Consider the following 25,624-nt stretch of genomic DNA (forward strand, 5'->3'; position numbering starts at 1 on the left):
AAAAGAAAAGAAAAAACATTAGAAAACAAAAAAAAAAAAAAAAAAAAAAAAAAAAAAAACTCAATACCTTGTAGCAATGTTCAGTATAATCTGAAGTAGATAAGAGCGGCCTTTGCTGAAATAAGTTATGGAAAACTGTCCTACCTTCTTTTCAGATTCCTCTTCAGAAGCAGCCTCAGACTGGTCACTCGGGGAGGGAGGAGTGATTTGGCAGGGCCTATGACCTACCTGTTCCTGGAACACAGTCAGGATGATATCCACTGCATTTAGCACCATGGAGTGCACTGTGTTAAACATCAAATGGTCAACATGACGAATGAAGCTGGGAGGGTTAGAAACACGGAACACCTGTGTTAGATTTGCCTCAATGAATGATTAGACATCAGCGTTGCAGTAAGTGAAATTAGGCTATCATTACTGCTATTTCTGATTGTGGTATTTGAGATAACATTTACTTTTTTTTTTTTTTTTACTTTTGAATAACTCTACAACTTTTGTTTAAAAAGTTAATTTAGTGTATTTAATACAAGAAAAATGCATTCAGATCATGTGGCCTGCTCTAAAAAACACAACAAAAAACAAAATGCATCATAAAGGACAAAATTCCAAAAAACATAATCATTAGTAAAGTGATGTTTGTGACACTTTTGAGGATAGAGAGAATAATGAGGGTCGTTTCCTAAAGAACACTTAAACAATGGTACTCACATTAACTGAATACTACCACATAATCATCTACAGTTAGAGAAGTTCCCAAAGGTTTTGAGGATAATTAAACTGCCATTACAAAACAACATAATCACATCTTTCAAGAAGAAATGTTGGCAGGTTTTGAAAGTTTATTTGATCTGACTTCTTGCTTCATATGCATGAAGGAGTATCAACTAAGCTGTAAAACAATATGCAAAAATATGTTGAATCCTATTACAAGTTTTAGGCTTAATCCAAGCAGTGGAAAGGCTAATGCGACAGTAGAAAATATCACACAAACGAAACAACAGCAAGAGATGAATTTGTCATTTAATATTTTTAAAAACGTAGCAAAAACAAAATTTGTTTCTCTTGTCCAGAGTTTATGTCATTAATACAATGAATAACACATGCAATCTGTTCAAGATAAACAAATTTAGTCTTTGCTACGTTTAGTTTGTAAAAATTACAGTTAGAAAAAATGTGGTATTTTCTGGCATGCATCTGATGCTGTTTGTGTATGTTGCCCTTACTTCTTGGTGTATGTGCTATTTGTGTATTAGAAACTATTAATACTCTATTCTGCTATACAATGTATAACCATCAGCTGGAAAAAGCACTGGCCAACTCTAAACTGTGGCCAGCTGGAAGCTCAACCCATTCTATGCATCCTCACTCTGTCAGCTCATGTAGATTATCTGTATGAGTATCATGAAAGTCTTTGACCACAACAACATGCCTGCTGTCTTCTGAATGTGATCTAATGTTATCGCAATCTCAATTAAAAACATTGAAAAAACTTGCGTAAAGTAAACTCATCTGGCCGAAGCAGACGAGAACATGAATGTGCAACAAAGTCATTTTGAACTTTCGTGAACTTATAATATTTTTAAGTGGTTTCATAATCAATTTTTTTTTTTAAAGTGAAGAAACCAAGCTGAATAAATGCATATTTACACTGTTTGATCAATAAAAAAATAACTAATAATCTGATTGTTAACTTTGAAAAAAATAAATCCAGAAAAAAACGAAAAGCTTCTTATTTTAATTGAATGTTAGATTTAAATGACTTGCTAACCACTAGATTCTGCTTTTTAGTACATTTTGCAGAACATGTTAACTTTGTGAAAGCAAAGTTGGACACAAATGGTAAAATTAAGAACACAAACAAAGAGAAGAAATTTTACTAACCAAGTCATCCGCCTATAAAAAATCGCATTTAAGACGTCACTGTTAAAACTCCTTGCAGACGTAGTTTTATGCTCCAGGAGGTATGCACGTCCAGCACAAACTGTCACCCCCTTAACAGTCTCTCGAAAGTGCAGAAGGCTACTCTGTATCTGACCAAACAAACACAAGCAAAAGGTTTCAGAACAGGCCAACAAAGACAAAACTTTAAATGCGTACAACAATTAATTGTGACGCATTTGTTCATGAATGCACTGCTGCACCTCATGTTGTTGTTGGACCAGGGACTCGTAGAACTTGGTCAGTGTGTATGTTTGGTTTGCTATGACGTGATACGTCCCTGTCTCAATGAGCTGGCATGAGAGTGTCCTGATTTTCATCAATGCCGCTCTCAGATTCTAGAAAACATATACATGTAACAATTCATTGTGAAAATTACACACATAATTCTTTTCTATATCCCAGGTACATTTTAATAACTCAAAATATTATCAAGAAGTTTAATTATTAGCCTAACACATTATCTACATTAATGACATGTTATTGAATGGTCTTTTACCACACACTCCTGACAAGGCTGTAGTCAATCCATTTGTCATAGAGTCCCTGGAGCTGGATACAAAAACAACTTTGCATCCAGCTCCTTTAGCGATGACATTTTATGGCATGGAGCACCATCCTCGCTGGCGGTGTCAATGACTAAATAACTGTCAAGTCAGTGCTCATTCCCATGAATGTGCAAGGCATAACATAACATTCCTGTTTTAAAATCCTTTTGTGAAAGATTTAAATTTTCAGAGAAACTGAATTTAAGGTTTTCATTAGCTGTGCACAATATTGTCTTTTTTTTTTTTAATCCCAGTCTATGAAATGAATTTACTCAAAATATGAGTTTCACTTTTTAAAATTACCTGAGTATATTAACTTTTTCACGATGTTCTGTTTTTGAGATGTACCTGTGCTTGTAAGGATTTATGTGTTATGGTTGTCCACGCTCTGCACAAAACATACCGGGTCCAGTATAAACAGGTCGATGTGGAGAACCGTCTTGGCGACGTCACGCTTCCTCTTATACACCTCGCTGTGCCACAAAGTGAAGGCTTTCCAAAGTCTTTGGGAAGTCAAGGCTGCGGAGGATTCTGGGTCTAACTCATAATATTCTCTTTCTGTCAAGTCTGCCAATGGTTTATCGTCGATCACTGATAAAGCTTGATAACTGTATGACCTTGTTTTTGATGAGGGCGTGGTTGACTGGGCTTGGTTTTCTGTAAAAAGCATCCGATTGAAGTCCCTTATAAGTTGGAAGCTGGTTGTTTTTGTCGCCTTTTCCTGTTTTTCATGTTTTGTGATCTTTTCCTGTTTCTAGAAAAAGAAGAGGCAGTTATGTGGGAAAAAAAGACCTACTACAAAGAAAATGTGTTTTTTTTTATTTGTTTAAGGAGGTTCATAGACAACTTATAGCTTGCTCAAATGATGTTCTAAACATTGAATCTAAAGTGTTTATTTCAGTCATTTTTATGAGTTTTTTTTTAGCTTTATGGTTTGATCTTAGCTTGTCAAAATCTCACCTTAAGCGAAGGTTTTAGAGGAGTAGGCACTTGTGGTTCAGGGACCTTCTGTGTGCTTTCTGGTTCCTTATCTGTGGGTGACGGGGTGTGCCAGCCTAGAAATATCATTTTCTCACGGGCCTTCAAGTGTTGCACACTGGGTTGTTTTCGTAATACAGGTCTCTTTAATACAGCCTAGATTAAGATGAGGAAAATGTCTAAAAATGTGCTGAGAGTGTAAAATGTTAACAAAGCTTTACAGCTATTATTCTGAGACAGCCATTCATGGTCTGCTCTAAGTGGCTTTTACTGAGGATAAAATTGGGAGTGTTTATTTAGTATGATCAGCCTGTAAAGGTAAGTCTCTCTCGACTCTGGAGGGATGTTGTTAGGCAGAAAAGCACTCAGGCAACATAACAAAGGTAATGCTTCAGTTACCTTAAAATCCTTCGATATTGCGGTTGTTTAAATGTAACATCTATCTGCACAGATTACATTACATTCAAACATTGCATTTATTTTCTTTCAAAAGATTAAGAATCACACAAAAGTCCTGGCATTCAAGCAACTACAACAAGTTGACTAATCTGGTGCACAACTGCCAGCAAAACAGACACTCAATATTCAACAACAGCAATGTCGGCCAACTTGGGGAAAAAATAATAAGACATTTTAATTTTTCTATATCTAATTTCTAAAGTAACTCAATAAAGCTTTTCTGAGCTTAGACGTTCCTTTGTTCATATCTTGCCTTTACATGGAATATATAACTCAAAGAATTTTGGAGTCTGGTAATATTTTCTTCCTGCTTGTTATAAGTATAACATTGTTTGTCCTTACTTCAACTGTTAAATAGAAAAAAACAGAAACGCAACAGTTTCAGAACTAAAGCTTGCATATCTTAATCATGCTACAGCAGAACTAAAGGAATTCATCTTCTACGTGCATTAAAAAAAAACAAAGGAACACATTAACAAATGGATGACGGAGAGCACTATGGGTGCCACTGGCCACTATTGGATAATAAACTCACCATTTCCCAGTGATAACTAAATTGAATTTCAGTTTTAGCAGGCATTCTTAATACATTTTGAACTGGGAGCTCAGAACAGTTTTAACTTTGACTTCAAAGTAAAAAAAAAAAAAAAAGAGGGAATTGCCAAAGGGGAAGTTCAAAAAGCAATAAGTTACTTTATTCAGAGCAAATGTAATATGTTTCTCAACTTAAAAAAGGGAAAAGAATTACAAAGATATTTTTAGTTTTAAATGTAACTTAAACATTATAATCACGTGTGATGAAGATGTCAATCAGAATGTAAAATTGGGTAATTTTTCTTTTTTTTTTTTTTCCTTTTATGGAAGGGTTGGTTGTGCTGTGTGATTTTGTCAACATAACATCCAAACGTCCTGGATGTTAATATATCTGCTTAGTATGAGTACAACTAATGCAGTTTTATACCTGTTCTGGGTGAATTCCAGCTCCCTCGGCCCTTAAGTAGCCACAAAGCCTAGACCACACCTCCCTCTGTGATTCATGGCATATTTTTATGAGCATAATGATTAGATACACTTTCTTTAGGCCTCACCTGTGGGTCTACTTTATATTCAGGTCCTGGTGGTACAGTGGTGCACTCCACTCGATTGAGATTGCATTCTACAGCAAAAGGAAGGTTTACTACCATTACGAAACGGGCTAACTACAGAAGCATTTAACTGTCAGAGCTAGGAAATAAATTCAGCACTATCTTGTTAGAACAAAATGCAAAACTTGCTTTAACAAAAATAAATTTTAAATCCCGTTAACACCAGAACTGTTGAGCTTCTTATTTTCTGATTAAAAGTACATAGAACAGCTTCTTTCTTCTGTTTCGAAGCCTGTGTTAACAACGTTTGTAGACCCAGTGACCATCGTAAATCCATCATTGAAAGAGCACCCAAGCACAGAGGTGGCCTCCCGGATGAACTTATCCAACTGCTTAAAGCGTAGTATGCTTAATGTTGCTGCTCAAACATTAGAAGATTTCTAATGCCGTCCTAGTCAAAAAGGTCTTCAGTAGCATCCCCAGCACTCCAAAAGACTTCAGCCTCCTAAGCATGAGGAACGCTGACCCTTGCTATAACCCAGCCAGCATAACTAGGTGGGCCCCATATGGGATAAATGAGAGCAAGAATATGGGTCCCAGAAGGTTTTGTTCATGGTTTCCGTGGGAGCTCTACATATTTGCTCTGATATGGGCCAACCAAGGGATGCTGGCTGAGGAAGAGCTGTGACAAAGTTAGTTAATTATTCAGATTAACACCCAGGTACTTAAGAGTCCACTATTTATATCCGAGTTCCCTGGATGCTAACTGATGTCAGTGCAAATCTCTACAGCTTTAATAGTTCAAACAGAGGTGGGTAGCGTACCAAAACATTGTGCCTGAGAGTAGCACTAAGTCAAGATATTTTTTAAGTTGAGTAAAAATAATAAATAACCTTCCAAGAAATTACTCAAGTAAGATTAAAAAACTGCTTTATGAAAAGCTACTTGAGTAATTGATCATATCTAATTGAATACCTTACAATCAGACAGACACAAAAAGCATTAATTTATGTGCCAGTTCTGGTATTTTAAAGACTAAAATAAAAACGAAAACAAGTTACATTACAAATTCAGGCAAATCAAATATGTTTTGATTTTTGATATATATACACCTGGTTTAAAGTATACAGGAATTGAATGAACGGTGTCATCATGTTATTAAAAAGTACGGCGCTGTAAAACGTCTCCTAAAAGTACTCCCCACCCCACCACGCCCTCCCCCCAAAAAAAGTTACTCAAATAAATGTAATTAGTTTCTACGACTAGTTATGTCGTTATAACGAGAAAACAATAGTTCCTCTGACAGCTCACTTCTTGAACGGCCATAAAGGTATGTCCCATCTGACTCACATTTTATCACTCTGTTAGAGCATATAAATCTTGTTAAAAAAAAATAAAACCTTCTCGTTATAACAATATAAAACGAGAAAAAGTTTTATATCTCGTAATGACAAGGTGCTGTTCCTGAATATTTCCTGGCTTTAGCAGTTAAATTTGCTTCCGTAGCTAATAACCCATGTCAAAATGTCTTGTTTTCTTTGCGTTCAATTCCTCTTTAGCTACACCCACCTTCACCTCGGAGTGGCCTGTCCTTTATTTGCTTTGAAATGTCTCGGGGAGAGGACGGCGACGGTGCAGAAGCCATCATCTCTGGTAACTACAGACGTTGAGACAGAAACACTAGTACAGCCCGTGGATAAAAGAAACAAACTGCGGCGTAACGCAAGTATTATAGGAGTTTTTAAAATGTGAAACCTGGTTTCGACAGTGTTCTTAAAAATGTTTGAAAAAATTAAAAAATAAAATAAAACACACTTAGCGTACTTTAGCGTCGTTTTCCAACGAATTCTCCAAAGAGAGCTCTACTTTATGAACAAATCTTTTTGCGTCTTTGTTTTATGGTTACAAACATGAAACTAACGGTTAGTTACCTAGCAACGGGATTCTTAACCTTACAGATTTTATCCAAAAGGTTTACTCATTAGCTCCCCCTGCAGTTTGAGTGGAAGCAGATCAAAAACACTGGTTTTTCACTTTATTCATTTATTGAAATACATACAATTCCTTGTTAGAAAATATGGTATTAAATGCCTCAGGAAACGCAGCATCAACCCAAACTATGTGAACCTAAGAAAGAGTTATCAAAACATATGGCTATTTTATTATTTCCCCAAAGTTATGGCCACTTGTCATAGAGTCCCTGGATCCACTGTGGCAGGTTTCCTTCGCTGTGATGCGAACATGTTCAGCTGTAAAACAAATAACATGCACATACTGTAACTAAAAATTTAATCAACTTAAAATATATACATCTCAATGGGAGAGGTGTGTATGTTTATCCTGTGTAGAAAAAAAAAATGCAGCTACCAGTACCTGATGTGAAGCTGTAGTTGCCTTCTGTTCAGCTTGTGTCAGTCTTCTCTGGAGACGACTTGTCTTCTCTTGATATTCTGCAAGCTGTTTCTCATACTGAGCAAACACAGATCAGTTTGACACATGGGGTGTAGCGCCAAAGTTTCTATTTAAGATTGTTTTCAAAGCACAGCAGTTCAGACAAATAGTGCAAATATCTCTTGTCCTTAAGTATAAATTAATTAGAGTATAATTAAATATTGCATTTATCGTATTGAAAAAAAAAAAACTGAAACTCTTATCTAACATACATTTGGGTAAATTTCGATAATAAAGGCTTACAGCGAATAAAAGCGCAAAAAAACCCTGTTTGTCAGAAATTACAATTTAACATAAGAGCAATTAAAAAGGATTTTACTGTCCTCAAGGAGGTTAAGCCTCAAAAAGGTCATTGCTAAAGAAGCTGACTGTTCATAGAGTGCTGTGGCCAAACATCCATCTGTCATTTACACTGGCTATATACTTAGTAGGGTCAAGAGGGGGCTGGTGCTCATCTCTGGCAGCTAATGGGTAAGAGCAGTGGCACACCGTGGAAAGGTCAGCAGTCCATCACAGGGCAACACAGGAAAAACAACTATGAACACATATTCGCTCTCACCTCCGGGCAATTTCAGATGACCAATTAACTTTGCATGCAAGCTTGAGTCTGTTTCACTAAAGCGGAGTATCCAAAAACCAATGCAGGCCCGAAGAGATGATGCAAAGTATAGACAGAAAGACGTTGGCTGGGATTTGATTGAAAGGACTTTTGTGCTCAAAGGTATCAAGGCTGCACATTTTGGTAACTATGTCATTTTCTGGTGCTGGTCCACTGTGTTTTGTCAAGTGCATAGGTCTTATATAACACTTAAGTTCTACAAGAAACTTAATGTGGGGTTTTCATTAGATGCCAGCCAAAAAAATATAAGTTAGCCAAAATAAATGGTATAAATGCATGACAGTGTGTCATTATTATACGCAATATGAGTTTCACTTTCTCAGTTAAGTAAACTTCACAATATTTTCAACTATTTTCTAATTTATTGAGAACCATCAGTGTCATTTAACAGTATTTAATTCGCTGATATCAACTACGTGATCTGCTAAATTAAATCGAACACTAGTTTGCTCCTGTTTGCGAGTCGCACACACCTCAGATATTGTGTTATGGTCCGTTTGGAGCTGGATCTCTAACTCAAGCGAGCGTTCTTTCTGCCGTTTCAGCTCTGCCCTGAATACACAGCAAAGACAAAAGGGAAAAAAAAACAAAAAAAAAAACATTAGAGCCGAGGCTCAGCTCAAAGACACAACAAAAACATTTATAAAGCTTTGTTTTCCCGCATTTGCACTATTTCAGATGTATCTCGGCTATTGCTCAGAGCAGAACAACATCAAGTGTCAAATCAATTTTTGTATGAGATGTTTCAGCACCTTTGATAGTGTTCACGGTAAAACAGATGCAATATTGCAATCCTCAGGCAGCGGAGCTTAAAAAAATAAGGGTATTTGTTCTTGAATAATACACTGTTTTGTACATAATGAATCACAGTATTAAATATTTATGCATTTCATCAATTTTAAACATCCCCTTTAAGCCGTCTGCCAGTTACTAACTACTTTTACATTAAATTGTTATGGCTCAACACTTCACGTTGAGGGCTTCATCTTGCAAAGAATGCGCCGGCTTTTGTCGAGCGCCGCACAGCTTTCCATTTTTTTTAATGAGAAACAAAGAAAGACGGGGGTAAAAAGCAAAGCATTTTGCATCAAGTGAAAGGCACAGGTGCACTCAGATACACCAACAGACGCTGCACATTTGTTAATGTGATTTGCCAGCCCATTTGGATAAGTAGTCAGCTTAGTCAAAGGCTACAAAGACACTCCAAGCCGGAGTGCCGCCGTCGAATCAGACGAGTGGCTTGAGGAAAACGGTAATGGTGTAAGAGCGACAATGTAGAGCGGGATGTAGACCTGAACCCAGCAGACCGTCTCTGGAGACATGAAAGAGCCGCGCGCTGATGTTCCCGCTCTTGCTCGATAGGTCGTGGAAAAATGAAAGAAATCCCAAGAGTGAAGCTGAACCACACATGTAAGATAACCGCGACAAAGATCTGGGGGAAAAAAACTGGCAGCTTCAGAGGCCGCCTGGGGGGGTCAGATTAATACAGATCATCACTCACTACTAACAAACCCTAAACACTTCTAATAAAATTCTATTCCACTTAGAAATACTTTAATAATCCCAAATGGAAATTAGTTGTTGTCTCAACTTTCACGTATTGATCTCTTACATCTTAGAACTGCTTAGATCTAAGCTAATACAGTTGCCCTGTACAGCATGCTGCACGCAGACCTTACATAAATAAACTTATTCTCTTCCTCTTCAAAAACACCAGAAATAGATCTGTGCATCTCTTCCTTTCCTTAGAAATGTTAAAGCCCCATCTCCACACATCCTTACTTGAGAGCTGTGATTTTAGTTTCAAAGGCCTGCGCTAGGTTCTTGGCCTCTTCCTTCCATCGTTGAGTGCTTTTCTGCTGTGCTGCAAGGAGGCGTGTCAGATCGGCGCTGGCGCTTCGGCTCCTTTCCTCCAGTTCCTTCACCCGCGCGTCGAGTCCCTGCTCTTTGAGGCTGCATGCTTGCTCCATCTCGGAGACCTAAAGCGGAGACGGCCGTAGAAGAAGCTTGCCGATTAAAATGTTTTTAAATTCCCAGTTCCTTCTGTACAATTAAATAAAGTCTGCAACAATGACCCTGAAGTAATAACTGCATGTATCTTTTGAATAAATAATGTAAGCATGATCAAAATCGTCTGTATATTGTAAAAACTGATGACAAATTGTGAAGAATCCTGTGCAATTTTCTGAAATAAAGAGACGCCCTCTTTAAAAACACTGAATGACAGACGTGTAATTACCAACGTTACCTCAGATTTTTCATTTTTTTCTATAAATCCTTCCTGGCAGTCAGTATCAGTAAATCACCAAGTGGCTCCTCTCTATCCGCAACCTTATTTGAACCCTTTTTTCTTGTTCCCCTCATGTCTAGTGTTGTTTAGTTATTTAGGCAATAAACACTTTATTGCCTGAAATGGAGTAACATAACTTTACTTTAGTGAATGCTTGATCATCTGTAGTAAAGAATGCGTCTGCAGCTAGCAAATGCTTCATCATCATGTGAGAAGCTCAGTTCTTTCTGCTTGACTTATCAATACTCTGTGGGTTACAATCTGTCGACTATTTGTTGCATTACCCGATTCGTAATTGGGTAAAAAAGGTGTTTAATAGAAGATTTTCTTTCTACAGAATTTGAAGCCAGATGATGTCAATTAAGTTTAGATTATTAAACGACATATTAACTAACAAAGAAGGTTTTTTTTTTTCTTAATCTTAAATCCAAAATGAGGTCTTTGTTTGAGTCCGTATACTCTAGTTAACGATTAATCAATTTCTAAATTTGTTTAATTTCAATAATGGATTCATCACGATTAATTCGACTAATCGTCTCAGCCCTATTACTTTCTGCTTGGCGTTTCTTTGGATCTGCATGCTGGCCTTGCGCAGGTCGTCCATCTCCTTGCGCAGCCGCGTGTTCTCCTGCTGCAGCTGAAGCCGCTCGTCGCTGACGCCGACGCAGTCGCTCCGAGCCGCAGCCAGCAAGTCCTGCAGCCGCCGCACCTCCTCCTGACACCGCGACACCTCCTCGCCGTAGCTACGGTGGACCAGATGAGGAGGATTAATTTCCTTGCCCGCTAAGCTAACGAGTCGCTCGCCTACAGTGACGTGCACACGTTGCCACTTACTCCATCTCCATCTTTTTCAGCTTGCTCTGAGTGCTTTGGAGAGTGAGGCTAGCGTCGTCCTTCAACCTCTCTGCATTCAGACACCTCTGATGAAGGGCCTCGATCTTCTTGAACTCCGGCTCCGCCCTGCCTTCCTTGTACACCTAAACAAAAACAGATCCCACGTGCCCAGTCGTAGAACCGCGCAATCAAACGGCGTCAAAGCCTCTGCATCCGACTGCAGCAGAGAACATGCTCGAGTTGTTGCGAGTACCTTCTCCAGTTCTTCTTCTACAGCTTTCCTCTCACGCTGGGATCTTTCGATCTGAGCCTCTTTATCTGCACACTCCTAGAAAGAGAGGGGTATAAGGGTTGACATGGAAGACATGAGTTGAAGACAGACACAGAGAGAGACTAAAAAAAGGGTTTAGTGTCATTTTGAAAGGAGTATCCCCGTGAGAGGGAAGCTTTGTACCAGCTGCAGTGCAGACAGTTCTTCTGCCATACGATGGATTTGGATGTTGCACTGCTTGCGCACGTTTTCCACCTGTTGGCACAAAAAGAAACGGAAGAAAGAGCAAAGAGGATTTCACTCGAGCGATTAATGAGTTAACACGGCAGATGGAGGAAACGAAAAATGAATCGAGTACGTTTGCATTCAGACTCTGCCTTGAATATTTTTCCTTCCCAGGAAGCACAATTAGATGACTCAAAGTACGCGCAGAAAATCTTGCAGGAAGCACAAATGAGGCTTAAAAGAAATGGAGATTTAAATGCCGAGATAAATAAATGACCCTTCGGTCCCACACAAGTAGCAATGTGAACACAACATAAGATGATGCAATAAATAAAGGTTTTCTTTTGAAAATGTAAATGTCTAAGGAAATGACAGCCATAATTTACAATAACAACTATTTAATGACTGAAATATATTTGTGACTGATGTTTTAGTTTGTTTCAAGGATGAGTAGTGAAAATGCACCAACAGATTACTCAGAGATTGGCCTTGGACAATTCTCCTTCGATCAAGTTTATTCAATTTTTAAACAAAAAAAAAAAAGGAAAACAGGAACAAAACTAAGAACTTTCACCCATCTTTGGTCTACCCACACTTTAACCAACAGCACACAGCTTTTTCTGAGTTTAGCAAAAAATCAATTTAAGGTTAAGGACATGGGCTTTGGTGGATAAATGGGAATAATCTTAAGATTGCTTAATTTTATATGGTTTTAATACGACTGTGTCTATAAAAACAGAACTTCAAGAGTTTTGTTTTTCTCTTTCATATATCATCTAAACAATTTTTAACAAACAAATAAATGAGCTAATGTGACCTCCCAAGGAAGACACTGTCAAAATAATACAAGTTTTTTTTTTGTTTGTTTGTTTGTTTGCAACTACTAATGATGGCTTCTCAGCTGATACTTTTCATGACTGCTAAGCTCATAAATGCTTTGATGAGTCAAGAGAGAGAAGTCAGGAAAGGACATGTTTTTTAAAAAATAAACAAAGAATGAGAGAAATGAAAAATCTGAGATATGTTCTTGGACTTATTGTAGAGTATGTTTTTATCTTTAACTAAATAATATAAACTCATCACAGTGAGCAGCCTGCTTCGTTCCCTGCTTTCTGACATGTCGCATGCATTTCTTCACAAAAAAACACTCACACAGCCGGTAGAACTTTTACACCTATTTACAGAAATACATATATCGTACATGTTCTTTGCAGCTGTGTTACTGATGCAGTTGTGGTTCAGTTTCTTGGCACACGATGTTCTCCAAATGTTCATCAGTGAAATCGAGCAGAGTAAATGTGTATGATATATTCATGCATATTAACATAAAGCACGTGAGAGCTAATGCGTTTTCTAAAGACACCAACAACCAGCAGAAGGTCAGAAATAATGCATCGACACCCTCCATGTTTAACGGTGCATTAAGAGGACACATTTTCTTGATGCCATATGCAGACCCAGGCAGATCAAGATACATCTTCCTTGCTTGTGATCCATAGTCTGTAGTTTTTCCCGTTTTGAAGAGAGACTTAGAGATTCTGCTTCATGTCCTAATCACACCCCGGGGGGAAACTTACAGCCGGGGATAAAAAATGAAATGCTTCTCAAGATTCTGATCAACTTTAAAAAAAAAAAAAAAAACAGTAAAACACAAATTTAAAGAATATGCATCAACATTTAACTGTAAATGAATTTTACAGTGGTGCAGCTGAGTTTTTATTTATTTATTATTTTTATATAACTTGCTTTTTATCAATGAATAAACATTTTCAAATTAAAGATTAACCAATTCTATTTGTTTGTGTGTGAGGAAGTAAACTACAGCAGGAAAAAAAAAAGAAAAAAAAAAGAAAAAGATTTTTATATACTGAAGTAACATCTTTCCCAGGGACACATATGAATGTAGAGGATGTTCTGGAAGTTTTCCCTCTAATGCTTAACAGTCTGGGCAATACTTATGTCCTCAGAGTACAAAGTCTGGCTAAAACTTGTAGGTAACCTGGAGATTAATTCTTCATTATACATGCTTGTCTTCCCTCTGAGTGGCTTTAAAAGAGGGAAAGGGGCAAAAAAGAGATTAAAATGGAAAAAAAAAGTGTCTTGCTCTCGAAGTAATATTTAAAATTAAGTACCTGGAAGGTAAAAAAGTTAAATATGCATGTGGGTCCTTAAATGAAGAAAGTCCAAGGCCTCAAATGTCCGCCCTCGACATATTTTAAAAGAGTAGGGACATAAATAAATGCAAGCCGGCGCTTCAGCCATGTTTGGACGTGGAGCTCTGCAGTGACAGGAACACAAATCACTATAACTTTCAGATTGCACAGCGTTCCTACTAATTTTTCATGTCAAAATTGCAGAATTCTTCAGACTCTGAGTTTTCTGTGTTTCTTGAAGTGTAAATACAAACATTAATATTTATGGCATCTTTGTGTACAATGCATAGGTTTTTAACTCCTTAGAATTGCAGGAGCTAACTTGTATAAATAACAGTTTTTTTTTTTTTAAATATATTCACAAAAGCTATCAATGTATTGTGACAGTTTAACACGAGACAGATAATCAGCAAAAAAAAAATAAATAAAAATCGAGCTTGAGAACGTACCAATCTTCCATCAAAAGTGTGATTGATGCCGGTTTAAAAATGTTTCTAAATGCAGCATTTTTACTTCATAAACCAACCTCAGCTGGTGCTTTGCAATGAATGGCACAATTTATTTTGCTAAAACAAGAGAACTGTTTATCCGACCAGTTCCAAATGTTGTACCTCTTTCCTGGTTCGGACTGCAGCCTCCTGGATCAAGAGCTTGATGGCATGCGTTGTCTTTTCAAGCTCCTCTGTCTTCTGCTTCTCTCTTAAAAGGCACTGCAGGGTAAAATAAAAAGAGAGGAAAAGGCGCACAATTCAGAGGTGGTATTTCTGAGAGAATGTGAAGAGTTGTCAGGGATATATGGTGCAGCTGAGCAGACTGAGAGGAAGACTCATGTCAGTACAAAAAAAGAGAAAAAGAAAAGAAAAGATTTGACGGAAAGACGAGGCGAGACTGGGGGGGGTCACCTGCTCCTTCTGCAATACAGCCTCTTCAGCTACTTGAACATTCTCTCTGACTTTGGACAGAGCCTCGAACTTTTCCTCTTCCAGGGCGGTGCAACGCGCCTGGAGTTCCCCCACCTTTGTCTCCCACACAGCTTGCTCTCGACGAACTGCCTCCGTCTCCAGAGATGCAGCCTTTAGCCTGGAAAAGGAGGAAAACAGTGAGAGCGAGCAGCGGAGAGAGAGTAAGCACTGCCGTTTGGCCTTGTGACACTTAAAGCTCAGATGTGGAACTCGATGACTTCCCATCAGATCAATATTGCAGTATACTTAAAAAAAAAAAGAAGGAAAAAAAAAAAATTGACAGAACAGTTCCTTCTCGCCTGTCAGACCTGTAATAAGAAGTGACAGGTGATTACTGGTGAAGTAACAGCAGGTTAAAAATGTGTTCACCGGGTTTCCAGTTGGCTCAGGGATGACTGAAGCTGTTGGAGTCGTCTGTCTGCTGCGTCCTCTCTGGCCTGAGCCTCAGCCATGTCCTCCTCCTAATTACAAAAGTATGACTGTGAGTCGTTGACAGGAATCTTGTAGAAATATATTCGAGAAGTAGGTAACACATTGGTTATAACTCAAACTCGAAAAAAAAAAAAAAAAGAACATCAAACAGCACCAATACTGGTAAAGTGTCTCACACACACACACACACACACACACACACACATTGAAAGGCAAAATAATCCGTCAGTGTCGGATCCACGAAATTTCCCCAACAACTATTAAACAGATCTTTTATGCGTCAATATTTACTTAGATTTACTCACTTTTCTTTTCATCTGTTCCTGGAGATTCTCTAAAAACTTGGTCATCTCGTCCACTCTGGCTGTGGCCGTCCTGAGTTCAGCTTTGGCCTGCCTAATGCAGTGGAGAAAGAGTTTATGGTTTGAGCACAAAGCATTCGACTGAAGAGAGAAAACCATCGGAGGCAGGCACTAGTAATTCTTAATTATTTATTCATTGCGAGTCAAATCGGTATCGCAGCTTTCACCAATATTACCAAAATCACACATCTTCCTAATATGTCACACCCTAAATTTGCAGAGGTATTATATTCACAGCAGACACATTAAAAATTAAAAGCCACAGTAAAACACTGCAAAGGTTTGTGGCTCTAAAGTCTCTTCTTAAAAAAAAAAAAAAACTGTGCTTGAAAATTACTAAATGGCTTTGAAAAACAATGGAAGGATTTTACTTTATGTGCTTTAAACTTTCTAGATGATCCTTCGGGTTTTCTGGCTCTCAAACAACTTTTGCATTTTGATGAATATAAAGAACAACAAGTGCAGGCGACGCTCCGTGTTGACACCGGAGTTTTCTTCTGAATCTGATGCCTCTGAAGGGTGACTTTCTTGAATACCAGCTGGTTTCCTGGCAACCTGACACTGACAGCAAGACCTGATGAAGACACTAATCCTTTGTTGGCAGATCCTTCATACGCAGTGTACAATATATTCACTGTCAATGCTGCTTAAAAGTTAACTTCTAACTTGAGGGCAAAGTCAAGAATTTAAATGTAATCTCTTTTAAAAAAAAAGCAAAAAAAAAAAAAAAAAAGAAAAAAAAAAAACCCAAAACTGCTTCAGTAACAAAATAAATAAAAAATAACGCCGCGCGCAGAGGGATTAATTAGGGCAATTATTTGCTGTTTTGAAATAATTAGCATTGATTGATTATTTTTTAACAACTGCCCGACTTATGATCCAATTAAACGCATAATTAAGGTAATAATTGTAATGTAATTATGCGAGCACATTTGCTGAGGATTCCTTTTGAAGAGTACCTGAGGACAAACAAAGACAATACAGACATAATAGTGTTAAGCAGATGTTAATTTAGCTGCTTTTCTGTGCCCTTGTGAACAGGTTGCAGTTAATGGAAAAAAAAAAAAAAAAAAAAAAAAAAAACCTTTTACACTTATCTTTATTCCACAAATTGGATGGGAAATTGTTGTCAAAGGGGTACAAGAAGGGCTCCGGCATGAAGCCTCCCTTGTGTTGTGCATCCATAATGAAACAAGACCCTTTGGCAGCAGCAGCTTTAAAAACGCAAAGGTGTTTTCTGTTACCTCAGCTGGCAGTGCAGCTCCTCCATTTCTGTGCTCTGCTCTGTCACCGTCTTCAGGAGCTGCTGGTTCGCCTGCGTGTGGCAGGAAAGACAAGAATGCCAATTGTCAGGCATAGCTCCCAAACACGCCGCTCCGAAAGTTTCTGTCAGAAGCAACTTTTCAGCAAAACTTCTCACTTAAAACTTTCCATGTCCTTTCAGAACAAACCCTAAGGAGCCCTGTATCAGTCATTCACCGCTACAAAGTAAACTGCTCTCATATGCAGCGGGTGAAAAAAAAAAAAAGGGCTGCTTGCATGAACAGTCGGAGAGAGGGGGGAAAGCCCGGGGCTTAACCGCACATTAAAAATGCATTAGGAAGATATAGTATTACTATACTGTCTCTACACGCACTGAATATTGTGCAAAGTAAGCACATGTGTGTTTTGTTAAGAACACGTCCGTAGTTAAGAGTGAAGCTCGGTTTGGTTGTTTGAGACGGAGCCGTGATCAGTGCGGTGGCTGCTGCGTCTGTGATTTCAGGTGACGGAGAGGAAGTCGTGTTGGGGTGAGTAGGGCGGAAAAAAAAAAAAAAAAAGCCGAGATAGTTAGAGGATTACAGAGTAAGCTGACAGTCCATTATACAACAAGACATTTCTGGCTCACTACCAGTGGGATTTAGAAACCCATTCACTTAGTTACAAGATTAATTATTAGAGCAGGGTTCATTTTAGAAAAGCGCAAAGCATTTCGATCCCACGGCTAATTGGAAGCCAGTAATTTAACACACTTTTAATTAAGCATTACTTACAGATTCCAGCTTCTGATTGGCCGCTTGGAGTTTGTAAGAGTGCTGCTGAAACCGAACAAGCTGATCCTGTGATGGCAGAAAAGTGGGCATTCAATAGCGTTTAAGAGTCAGTAATTAGCTCCAGCATACATCAAGAATTACCTGAGACCAAACAACTCTAATTAACCCTGTTGCCAGGACAACAGCTCCACCTAGGGGTGAGGACCCCAACGCAAAAGTGGTAGTTTTACTACAGTCGGGTCAGGAATGTGGCCATCATTTACTCTCGAGTCTGTTTTGTACATTTTGCTACAGTACAACCACAAACTTCAATGTGAGCTCATGTGAAAGACCAGCACAGAGACACATCGTTAATTCACTTATCTGAAACTGATTAAAAAAAAAAAAATCTAATAACATGATCATACGTTTATTATTACACTACGCTTCCAGTCAATGCTATGTAACCACCTTCAACGTAACAGTAAGATTTTTCTTAAGTGTGTCTCCGTCTGCTTTGCGCATGTAGAGACAAAGACGATTAGGAATGCAACTCCTTTTGTTAAATAAGAAAATAAACATTTTATTGGCTAAAATGCAACAACACAACATTTCTTTGGTGAAGACTTCATCATTTGTGGCAACGAATGAATCTGCAGCTAAAATCATACTTCTAATAGCAACATGTGAAAAACTCGGCCCTTTCTGCTTTCCTTAACAGAAAGTTAAATAAAGCACCTGCTACTTAACTTGGCAGGTTAAGTATCAGGTGCTGATCAACAGCTTAGCGCTAATCTGTTGATTAACTTTGATGAATAATTATTATTTGCTTAATAACCCCTTTTTTGCAGAATTTGAAAGTCGTGAAATAAAACTAATCCACTTGAGAAGTGCTGGGTAGAACGAATTTTCAAACAGGTTATTTGTTTTATCTTAAATGCAAAATGTACATTATTTGTACAGTTGAGGCTTAATTACTGCGCTGATCATGTTGTTCTTTCAGCAAATGGCCTTCTTTTGAGTCGGTATAGCCCAGTTAATAATTAATTGATTAATCAAGCACTAAATAAGTTACAATTATTTAAATAATCAACTAATGAGAATTAATCCAATTAATTGTTTCGGCCACAGTTTAACTTGGTGTGTCAGAGGAAAAGGTGAGCTGAATACAAAACACACTACTCAGATTTCTATTGTAAAAAAAATGGAATTGAAAATCCTGTGTTTTCGTCTGCCAATGCATGAGCTTGTGAAGGTCTAGTCCGTGAATCCTGCTTAATTTGTGGCGATAATGTGTTTAAAATGAGGAAAACCTTGAGGGTTCAGAATACTTATGCATCACGCTGTATAAAAGTTTAAGCTTCTCCCTTTGCTGTGCTTGTAGAATACAAAAGTCCTGCAAGCTGATGTGGGAAAGTGAACCTTGAGCTGCTGTCTCTGAGCGTTGTGGAGCTGCCCGTCAGAGAGGGCCCTCTGGTAGACCTGCTGTAGGCGGTCCAGCTCCTGGGCCGTCGTGTGCCACAGCTCCGTGGCCTGTTTCCGCTCCTGAACTCACACACACGCACACACGCACGCACACACACACACACACACACACACACACGCACACACACACACACAAACAAATAAAATCCACCCACATTTACTCTCATAACTACTGTGTTTGTTTGTTTTTTCCTGCTGCCACCCAACAGACGATGAAAAGAAAAAAAAGATTTCAGGAAGTATCTCTGACGAAGCAGGAGCGGCGCGTTTCCTGGTGCTCACAACTGAACGCAGAGATCAAAATTATATTGATCGTCTAATTTATGTGCCAGTCACGACAAATGCTCGCGGCATCCAGCTGCATCGAATTTCTGCGGCTCAGCAAAGCTTTTGTTGCAATTTTAGAATCCGCAGGAAGTGTTTCGGGGAGCGAGCGTTGTCGCCATTCACTGTTCACAGAAATAATGGAGTTGAGTTGTTTTTCCAATATTTTTTTCCATTTATTTTTTTTTTTTTTTTTTTTCTGATATTCGATGCTGGGAATTAATATAGAAATATTCCTTCTTTCCTTAACCCTTCTTTGTAAACAAAACATTTTGATTCTGTATTTCTGTCTGAGTCTTCTATCTGGATCTCAGCAGGCTAGGAATAACTGCTGCTTCACAGATTTAGGATATAATCTGTGGGTTTTTTATAAGCAAAGGATGGTTTTTATTGCTGCTTCTATTCGATCCTGGACTGAGTAATCTTTGTAGTACTAAAGCCACATTCATAAAAAACAAAATCTATCATCATATGTAGAACTCTTTCGTTTTTATTATTTAAATCGAGTAAAATTTGATTGCATAATATTTTCAAAAGAAAATTATGATTCTGAATTAAAGTAAAATAACTAAGCAAGCTTCTGTGGATCGACATTGCTTATTTGACTGAATAAATTACCTTTACCCACAAATAAACCGTTAGCAGGTTGTAAAATAAATCGGGCATTAAAAATGCCAATGCAAAACATGAAGTGGCAGAAATCAAAGAAAGCCGAGAACAAAACCAAAACCGCAGAACAACTCACTGGCGAAGAGGCAAAAATTCACCAGCTCCTCTTAAAACGTCCAGGACAGAGATTCCTCAAAAGATATCGACCTAATATAATACCATCTGGTCCAGATGTCTAACAGAGTAACGTCTCATCCGCTAAATGTTTGATATGTGCTCTGTTTTTATGGGGAAACACAGCACAAGGAGAACGAAACTAAAATTAACTCTGGCGTTTTAAACATGGCATTTACAACATTTTGATCTGCTGCTCGTCTTCCATGACTCCACTCCCAAGCTCCTGACAAGTTTATCAGTGGTAAAACCAGCACCATGTTTGCATTGGCTTGGTGAGAAAGACGGTTTGCAGATTCCGTTCTTGACCGATTCAGATCTTTCTTTCCATAAAAATGATAAGATATGTCTATAGAAGAAAAAAAAAAACTGTTCCAGGTCCTTTGAGAGAGGCAGGTGTTTAAAAACAAACAAACAAACAAAAAAACGTAATAAATGTAACAATATCCTAATTTAACCATCGAAGCACATATTCTATCCGAAAAAGACAAGTTGAGCGCTACTGTAATGCGTTTATCGACCACAAATTACAGCAATCCTTCATTTTGATGAAGGACAAACAAAACCATGGATATTTCAGTAATTGCCTTACAGATATACTGACAAGAGCTGATCAACCTCTGATTCATCGATGCAAAGTAATCAATTGTCAGTCAAGATTTCATACTCTCAATATGTAAATAATAGTTATGTGGTCTTCCATTCTCTAAAAAAAATGGCTTTGAGGACAAACAAAAATCAGCATATTTAAAAAAAAAAAAGTCACTAAAATTTTTATTCTTTTTGGATACTTTGGCAAATCGAGTTTTTCCAATGAATTTTAAAACTGCGACTGCACATCTCAACGAACCTCCAGAACTAAGACCTGCTAATAACCAGATTTAAAAAAAAAAAAAAAACATCGACAAAAACCTCCAGATGCATTTTATGAAACTTGAAACAGCACATGATATTTACGGGCACATTTGCAGACCTGTTCAGACAGTTGAACTTGCTCCTGCAGGTTTCTGAGGATGGCCGTGTCTTCTGCCGCGCCGCCCTCTGCTTCTGAGCCCACAGGCAGGGAGTGGAGCTGCTTCTCAATAGACTCCCTCAGCTCTGTGTGCAACCTGGGGGATGTGATGAGTGTTGGAAAAATTACACTGAAAAGATCATTTTAAAAAACAACAACATCGTTTGAACCGTAGGCCGGGGGAACCTGATTCCTGTACAAATTTATTCTGGCGGGAGACGCCGATACAGTCGATGTCATTTCTTAGAGATATTTCAAGTGCTACATGACCGGTTATCATTTCAACACGTCTCTGATGACAGAAAATGGTACCAATTTGACTTCTGTTTTGCAGCTCAAGCCCACCCATTGACAGGACTAAAATCCTTCTACCTTTCATTTTCCTCTACAACCTTTTCCAGCTTCAGTCTGACGTCTGTCATCGTCTCCTGTGAAGCACACAACATAAGTGTTTTTCAAACAGGTAAACAAGAAACTTTTACCATCCAAGCCCGTCTTTTTAGATGGTCTTTAGCACCTCAGAGGCAACCCTTTCCCGATAGAGCCAAAGTTTTAAGTGGGAATATGAATTAAGAACATGTCACATAAAGGTTTTTTTTGTCTACCTGATATTTCTGAAGCTTTTCAGTCATTTCGTCCATGTGCCGGTCATACTCTGCTATAAGAGGAGCCATTATCCTATAACACAGAGTAATAATTACAAAAATTGTCTGAATAAAAGTAATTGCTTTTCTATTTTTTTTTTAACCTATAAGAACTTCAAGCGGTATTAGGGTGATTCTGAAACGTATTAAACTATTAGAAAAAAAAGAAACATGTCTGACCCTCTGTCTGACAGCCAGGGTGGAGGAGACTCTGCCTGCTGTGCCTCATCCAGCTGTCAAACACAAAACACCCAGCAGGACAGATTAGCTTTGCGTTCCCCATCAGTTCCCAAGCTCCAGCTCAGTCAACTTGTAAGTCACAACATTAACAAAACGCTCATTTATTTTAACTTAAAGAAATGTTGAAAGTGGAAAAACAAAAAAAAAAAAAAAAAAAAAAAACCGCTACAGATTCAATAAAGTAAAGACAGTATTTATTTTTGTTTACTTTAATGGTTATAGCTTACAGATGTATTAAAAAAAAATCAACTGAATCGCTTCACAATGAGGTCAGTGTTATGAAAGCTGGCTTCTCACAGACTGCAGTAAAGCCAAGCAAATTGTATTGTTACACACACTAAGGTTGAGTGGAAGGAAAACGTGTGGTGGAAAATCATTTACAGACAAAAGGGAAAATGACAGTCTTGATAAGTACTGAAGCAAAGTACATTCGGTAACTTGTGGGAGATTCAGAAGGAGGGGAATGAAACTGCAGTTAACGTCTCAAGAGCCACCACACACTGAAAGTAACTCTTGAACCAACACCAGAAGCTTCCGTACCTGGTCTAAGAAATAAAAGCACAGGATTGTTGCTCAGTCTAAATATATGTTGCACCTAATTTGGAAACTAAGGCTCCAGAGTCTGCATTCAGTAATAAAGTTTTGATTGTGGATTACTGGGGGGGAATAGCGATATTATATTTATCGAGATGCTCCAGTAAACCCATTTCTTTACTGACCATATCAAAATGCAGATAGAAACTTGGGAACCCAATGCAGAAGCTTTAGGCATGGTTTGTGTGTATTTTTTGCATCTCACCCATCCAAACCAAAAGTTGCTTAGGTTTTGCCTCTGCTTACCTATCATACACCGGGGACAGTCAATAAGTGCAGTTTTCGTTTAAAATTCGGAACATTTTCTCTCTTTGACTCTTTGTTGAATTTTCTTAAGAGTTGTTTTTAATTTGAAACTGACAAAAGCATTGTTGAATAGCTAACATAAAAAAATAAATAAATGTATAGTTCAGTTCTCTCTCTCTAGGACATGCAAGTCGAGGAAGCAAACATGGCCCGCAGAGCAGTGAAACAGCTGAGCAAGGAAATGACTAAGACTTCTGCCAGGAGGATTTCAAAACGAAGCATACAGAGCTGGATGACCATGAGGCAAAGGCAACCTGGTGGGAGAAGGGCAACCGCTCATCATTTTTTAACTTTTAAACACATTATCTCGATCGGAATCTGTTTACACATATAGCTTTGCATGAGTTGTTCAGATTCCTTCAACTTTTTAATACGTTGTCACAAACTTTGATGCATTTTATCTAAGAGACTAACATAAGCATCATTTTGAAGAGTAAGGGCAATGATAAAGTTACATTAAAAGTGCATTAAAATGTATAAAAAAAAATAAAGATCTGAAAAGAAATGCAATTGTATGCAGTCCCCATTTATTTTGATTTCCCTTAAATAAAGATAATTAGTAGATAGAATGAACCTACTGTTCTTATTTTTTTTTTTTTTCAATCTCAGTATAAAGCTGTTCAGTTAAGACCTCAGAGGATTTTTGGAGAACATCAGTGAAGAAATAGCATCATGAAGATCAAACATCGCAATAAATAAGTCAGGGGTAACAACAAACCAGGGCATGGATGTCCACCTAAAATAGTTGGTAGTGTGGGAGCTACAGGCTCAGCACAATCTGGGTGGGATACTTTGCTTAGCAAATATCTACTGGTCATGCATTTGGCAGTTATGGAAGAGGGTTAACAAGCAAGCTATTGTTACTTTTTTTTCAGCATGGACAGGGAACCGGAGATACAGAGTCAAGCAAATGCATCAGCAAAGTAATTCACTGTTTAGAGACCCCAAACCATCATGGACCTCCTAGTCAATATCATTTTTAGATTTGTTTATTGAAGATTAGAATACTATTAAATCTGACTGAACAATTTCAGCAAAGAGACATTTAGAATTTTTTTTTTAATTATTGAAATTTAAGATTTAAAGAAATTTATTCTGTAAAAAGGAAAAGATTGCTCTTTGTTGTTTGACTGCTGTGTTAATATTTTGACTGCTGTGTTAATATCTGATTTGTTTGAGATGGTTTTTTTTTTTTTTTACAAATATATCTCAGTAATGAGATTCACTTTCCAGCAGAAGGGCAGCAGTAAACATGCAGCTACAATGGAGTGGTTCAGATCAAATCAAATTTCTGTGTTAAATGAGACAATTAATATCCAGACCTATTTGTAATTGAGAATCTGCGGCACAACTTCAAAACTGATGTTCACAGACATTTTCTATGCAGTCTGGCTGAGCTTGAGCTCTTTTCCAAAGAAAAATAGGCAAAAATGTCAGTTTATTGATGTGCTGTTAGAGATGCATCTCAAAACGCCTGCCACCAACAAAAGGTGGTTACCAAAACTAGTGACTCAGATGGACTGAATACAAATGTAAGCACATCTTCAGATCACAAAAATGTTTGTATTTTGACAAACTGGGAGTGTGGATAGTTTTGCAAGTTACTGCACCTAACTTTAAATAATGCTTTCCCAGCTTTTGATTAAAGACATATAAACACAAATTGCAAAGTTGAAAATAAGGCAGATATATCTCATTTAATTATGAATATTATCATCACGTTATATACTTTACATTTAGCTAGGCTTGATGTATTACCTGAGACGATGTGACCCCCAGCTGATAGCGGCTAAGAGCAGAATTTAACCTGTGGACTGCAGACGGGACAAAGCATCAGCTTAGTTTCCGAACATAATTATTACTGATGGAAAAATGTTTAAAATTGTAGGTAAAGGTCCACAACATTTCTATTGTTCGTAATTTTGGGGAATACAAAATGTAAAAAAAAAAAAAGAAAAGAAAAAGAAACAAAACAAATAAGAGTCGTGAATAATAAAACTGCCCTCTATTTGCTCTTACCTTGATCTCTCAAAAATTCAATTTCTGCCTCCATGGTGTTCTAGAATGTAGGCAAAAGTAAATAAAGTAGTGTTGTTAGATAAAATTACATAAACGCAAGAGGATTTTTCAATCTTAACCTGCGTGTTAAAACACGTTAGACGAACAAATGATAATACACAGCAAGTCGACTGAGAGCTACTTTTCAGTTGCTACCTCTGGAAATCTTTTGCAGCTAGCTACAGCAGCGAGGCAATCACAGCTAAACTTAGCGAGATAAACTAACGTTTGAATAGCTAAATCGGAAGTGGAGAAAGTAACTTTGTTGTATTTTACTAACACAATGTGTGTATTTTTTTTATATAGTACAACAATAATCGGGTGTTTACTCCAATCTGCGTTTCCGCCGTCCGTTTTGAAGTAAATAAATAACAACCAATGACGATTAAGTTGTGCGCTGCTGAAGTCCTTCCGTCTTAAAACGCTCATAAGCACGATAGTTCCTCTTTGAAAGAATTCGAAGGATCAGCTCATTCAATCAGGAAATACCGTGTTTTTGTTTCATTTTCATTTAATTTGCAGGGTTTTTTTCACACCAAGTAACATAACGTGTTTTTTA

At 37.8% G+C, this 25,624-nt stretch overlaps 2 protein-coding genes and 1 long non-coding RNA gene across 6 annotated transcripts in view; 1 reads left to right on the top strand and 2 right to left on the bottom strand.

Moving 5' to 3' along the window:
* The window catches only part of LOC106961874 (dynein heavy chain 6, axonemal-like), a 20,064-nt gene extending 13,121 nt beyond the window's left edge, over window positions 1–6,943 (bottom strand). For 2 of the 3 annotated variants that reach the window (XM_015055954.1, XM_015055952.1), the window contains exons 1-8: window positions 6,833–6,943; window positions 6,578–6,665; window positions 5,012–5,079; window positions 3,447–3,620; window positions 2,890–3,240; window positions 2,142–2,276; window positions 1,882–2,030; window positions 145–322 (exon numbers count right to left, since the gene is read on the bottom strand). In XM_015055954.1, the coding sequence (XP_014911440.1) occupies window positions 145–322; window positions 1,882–2,030; window positions 2,142–2,276; window positions 2,890–3,240; window positions 3,447–3,620; window positions 5,012–5,079; window positions 6,578–6,656 (1,134 nt within the window). In that variant the 5' untranslated portion in view covers window positions 6,657–6,665; window positions 6,833–6,943. Of the gene's footprint in view, window positions 1–144; window positions 323–1,881; window positions 2,031–2,141; window positions 2,277–2,889; window positions 3,241–3,446; window positions 3,621–5,011; window positions 5,080–6,577; window positions 6,666–6,823 lie in introns of all 3 variants that reach the window. The other variant, XM_015055953.1, reaches the window with a different exon arrangement.
* LOC106961877 (uncharacterized) lies at window positions 2,626–19,033 on the top strand. The gene is made up of 3 exons (XR_001427849.1): window positions 2,626–2,639; window positions 12,655–12,656; window positions 18,300–19,033. It is a non-coding gene; the product is annotated as an uncharacterized LOC106961877 (long non-coding RNA).
* sclt1 (sodium channel and clathrin linker 1) lies at window positions 7,036–25,608 on the bottom strand. 2 transcript variants are annotated; one of them, XM_015055956.1, is made up of 22 exons: window positions 25,395–25,608; window positions 25,027–25,066; window positions 24,766–24,821; window positions 22,048–22,100; window positions 21,829–21,901; window positions 21,596–21,651; window positions 21,185–21,320; window positions 19,042–19,164; window positions 17,641–17,706; window positions 16,852–16,922; window positions 15,551–15,641; window positions 15,183–15,274; window positions 14,754–14,931; window positions 14,463–14,561; window positions 11,657–11,728; window positions 11,456–11,530; window positions 11,203–11,345; window positions 10,919–11,111; window positions 9,861–10,057; window positions 8,552–8,630; window positions 7,382–7,477; window positions 7,036–7,257 (listed from the first exon to the last, which is right to left on the bottom strand). In XM_015055956.1, the coding sequence occupies exons 2-22, from the start codon at window positions 25,058–25,060 to the stop codon at window positions 7,198–7,200; spliced, it is 2,043 nt and encodes a 680-aa protein (XP_014911442.1). In that variant the 5' UTR covers window positions 25,061–25,066; window positions 25,395–25,608; the 3' UTR covers window positions 7,036–7,197. The 2 variants fall into 2 exon arrangements, with proteins under 2 accessions (XP_014911442.1, XP_014911441.1); XM_015055955.1 differs by having other exon boundaries at window positions 25,222–25,450.
* Between the last annotated feature and the right edge of the window lie 16 nt (window positions 25,609–25,624).

This window comes from Poecilia latipinna, unplaced genomic scaffold, assembly GCF_001443285.1.
Source record: "Poecilia latipinna isolate Pla-1442-1.1 unplaced genomic scaffold, P_latipinna-1.0 Scaffold1345, whole genome shotgun sequence".
NCBI lineage: Eukaryota > Metazoa > Chordata > Actinopteri > Cyprinodontiformes > Poeciliidae > Poecilia > Poecilia latipinna.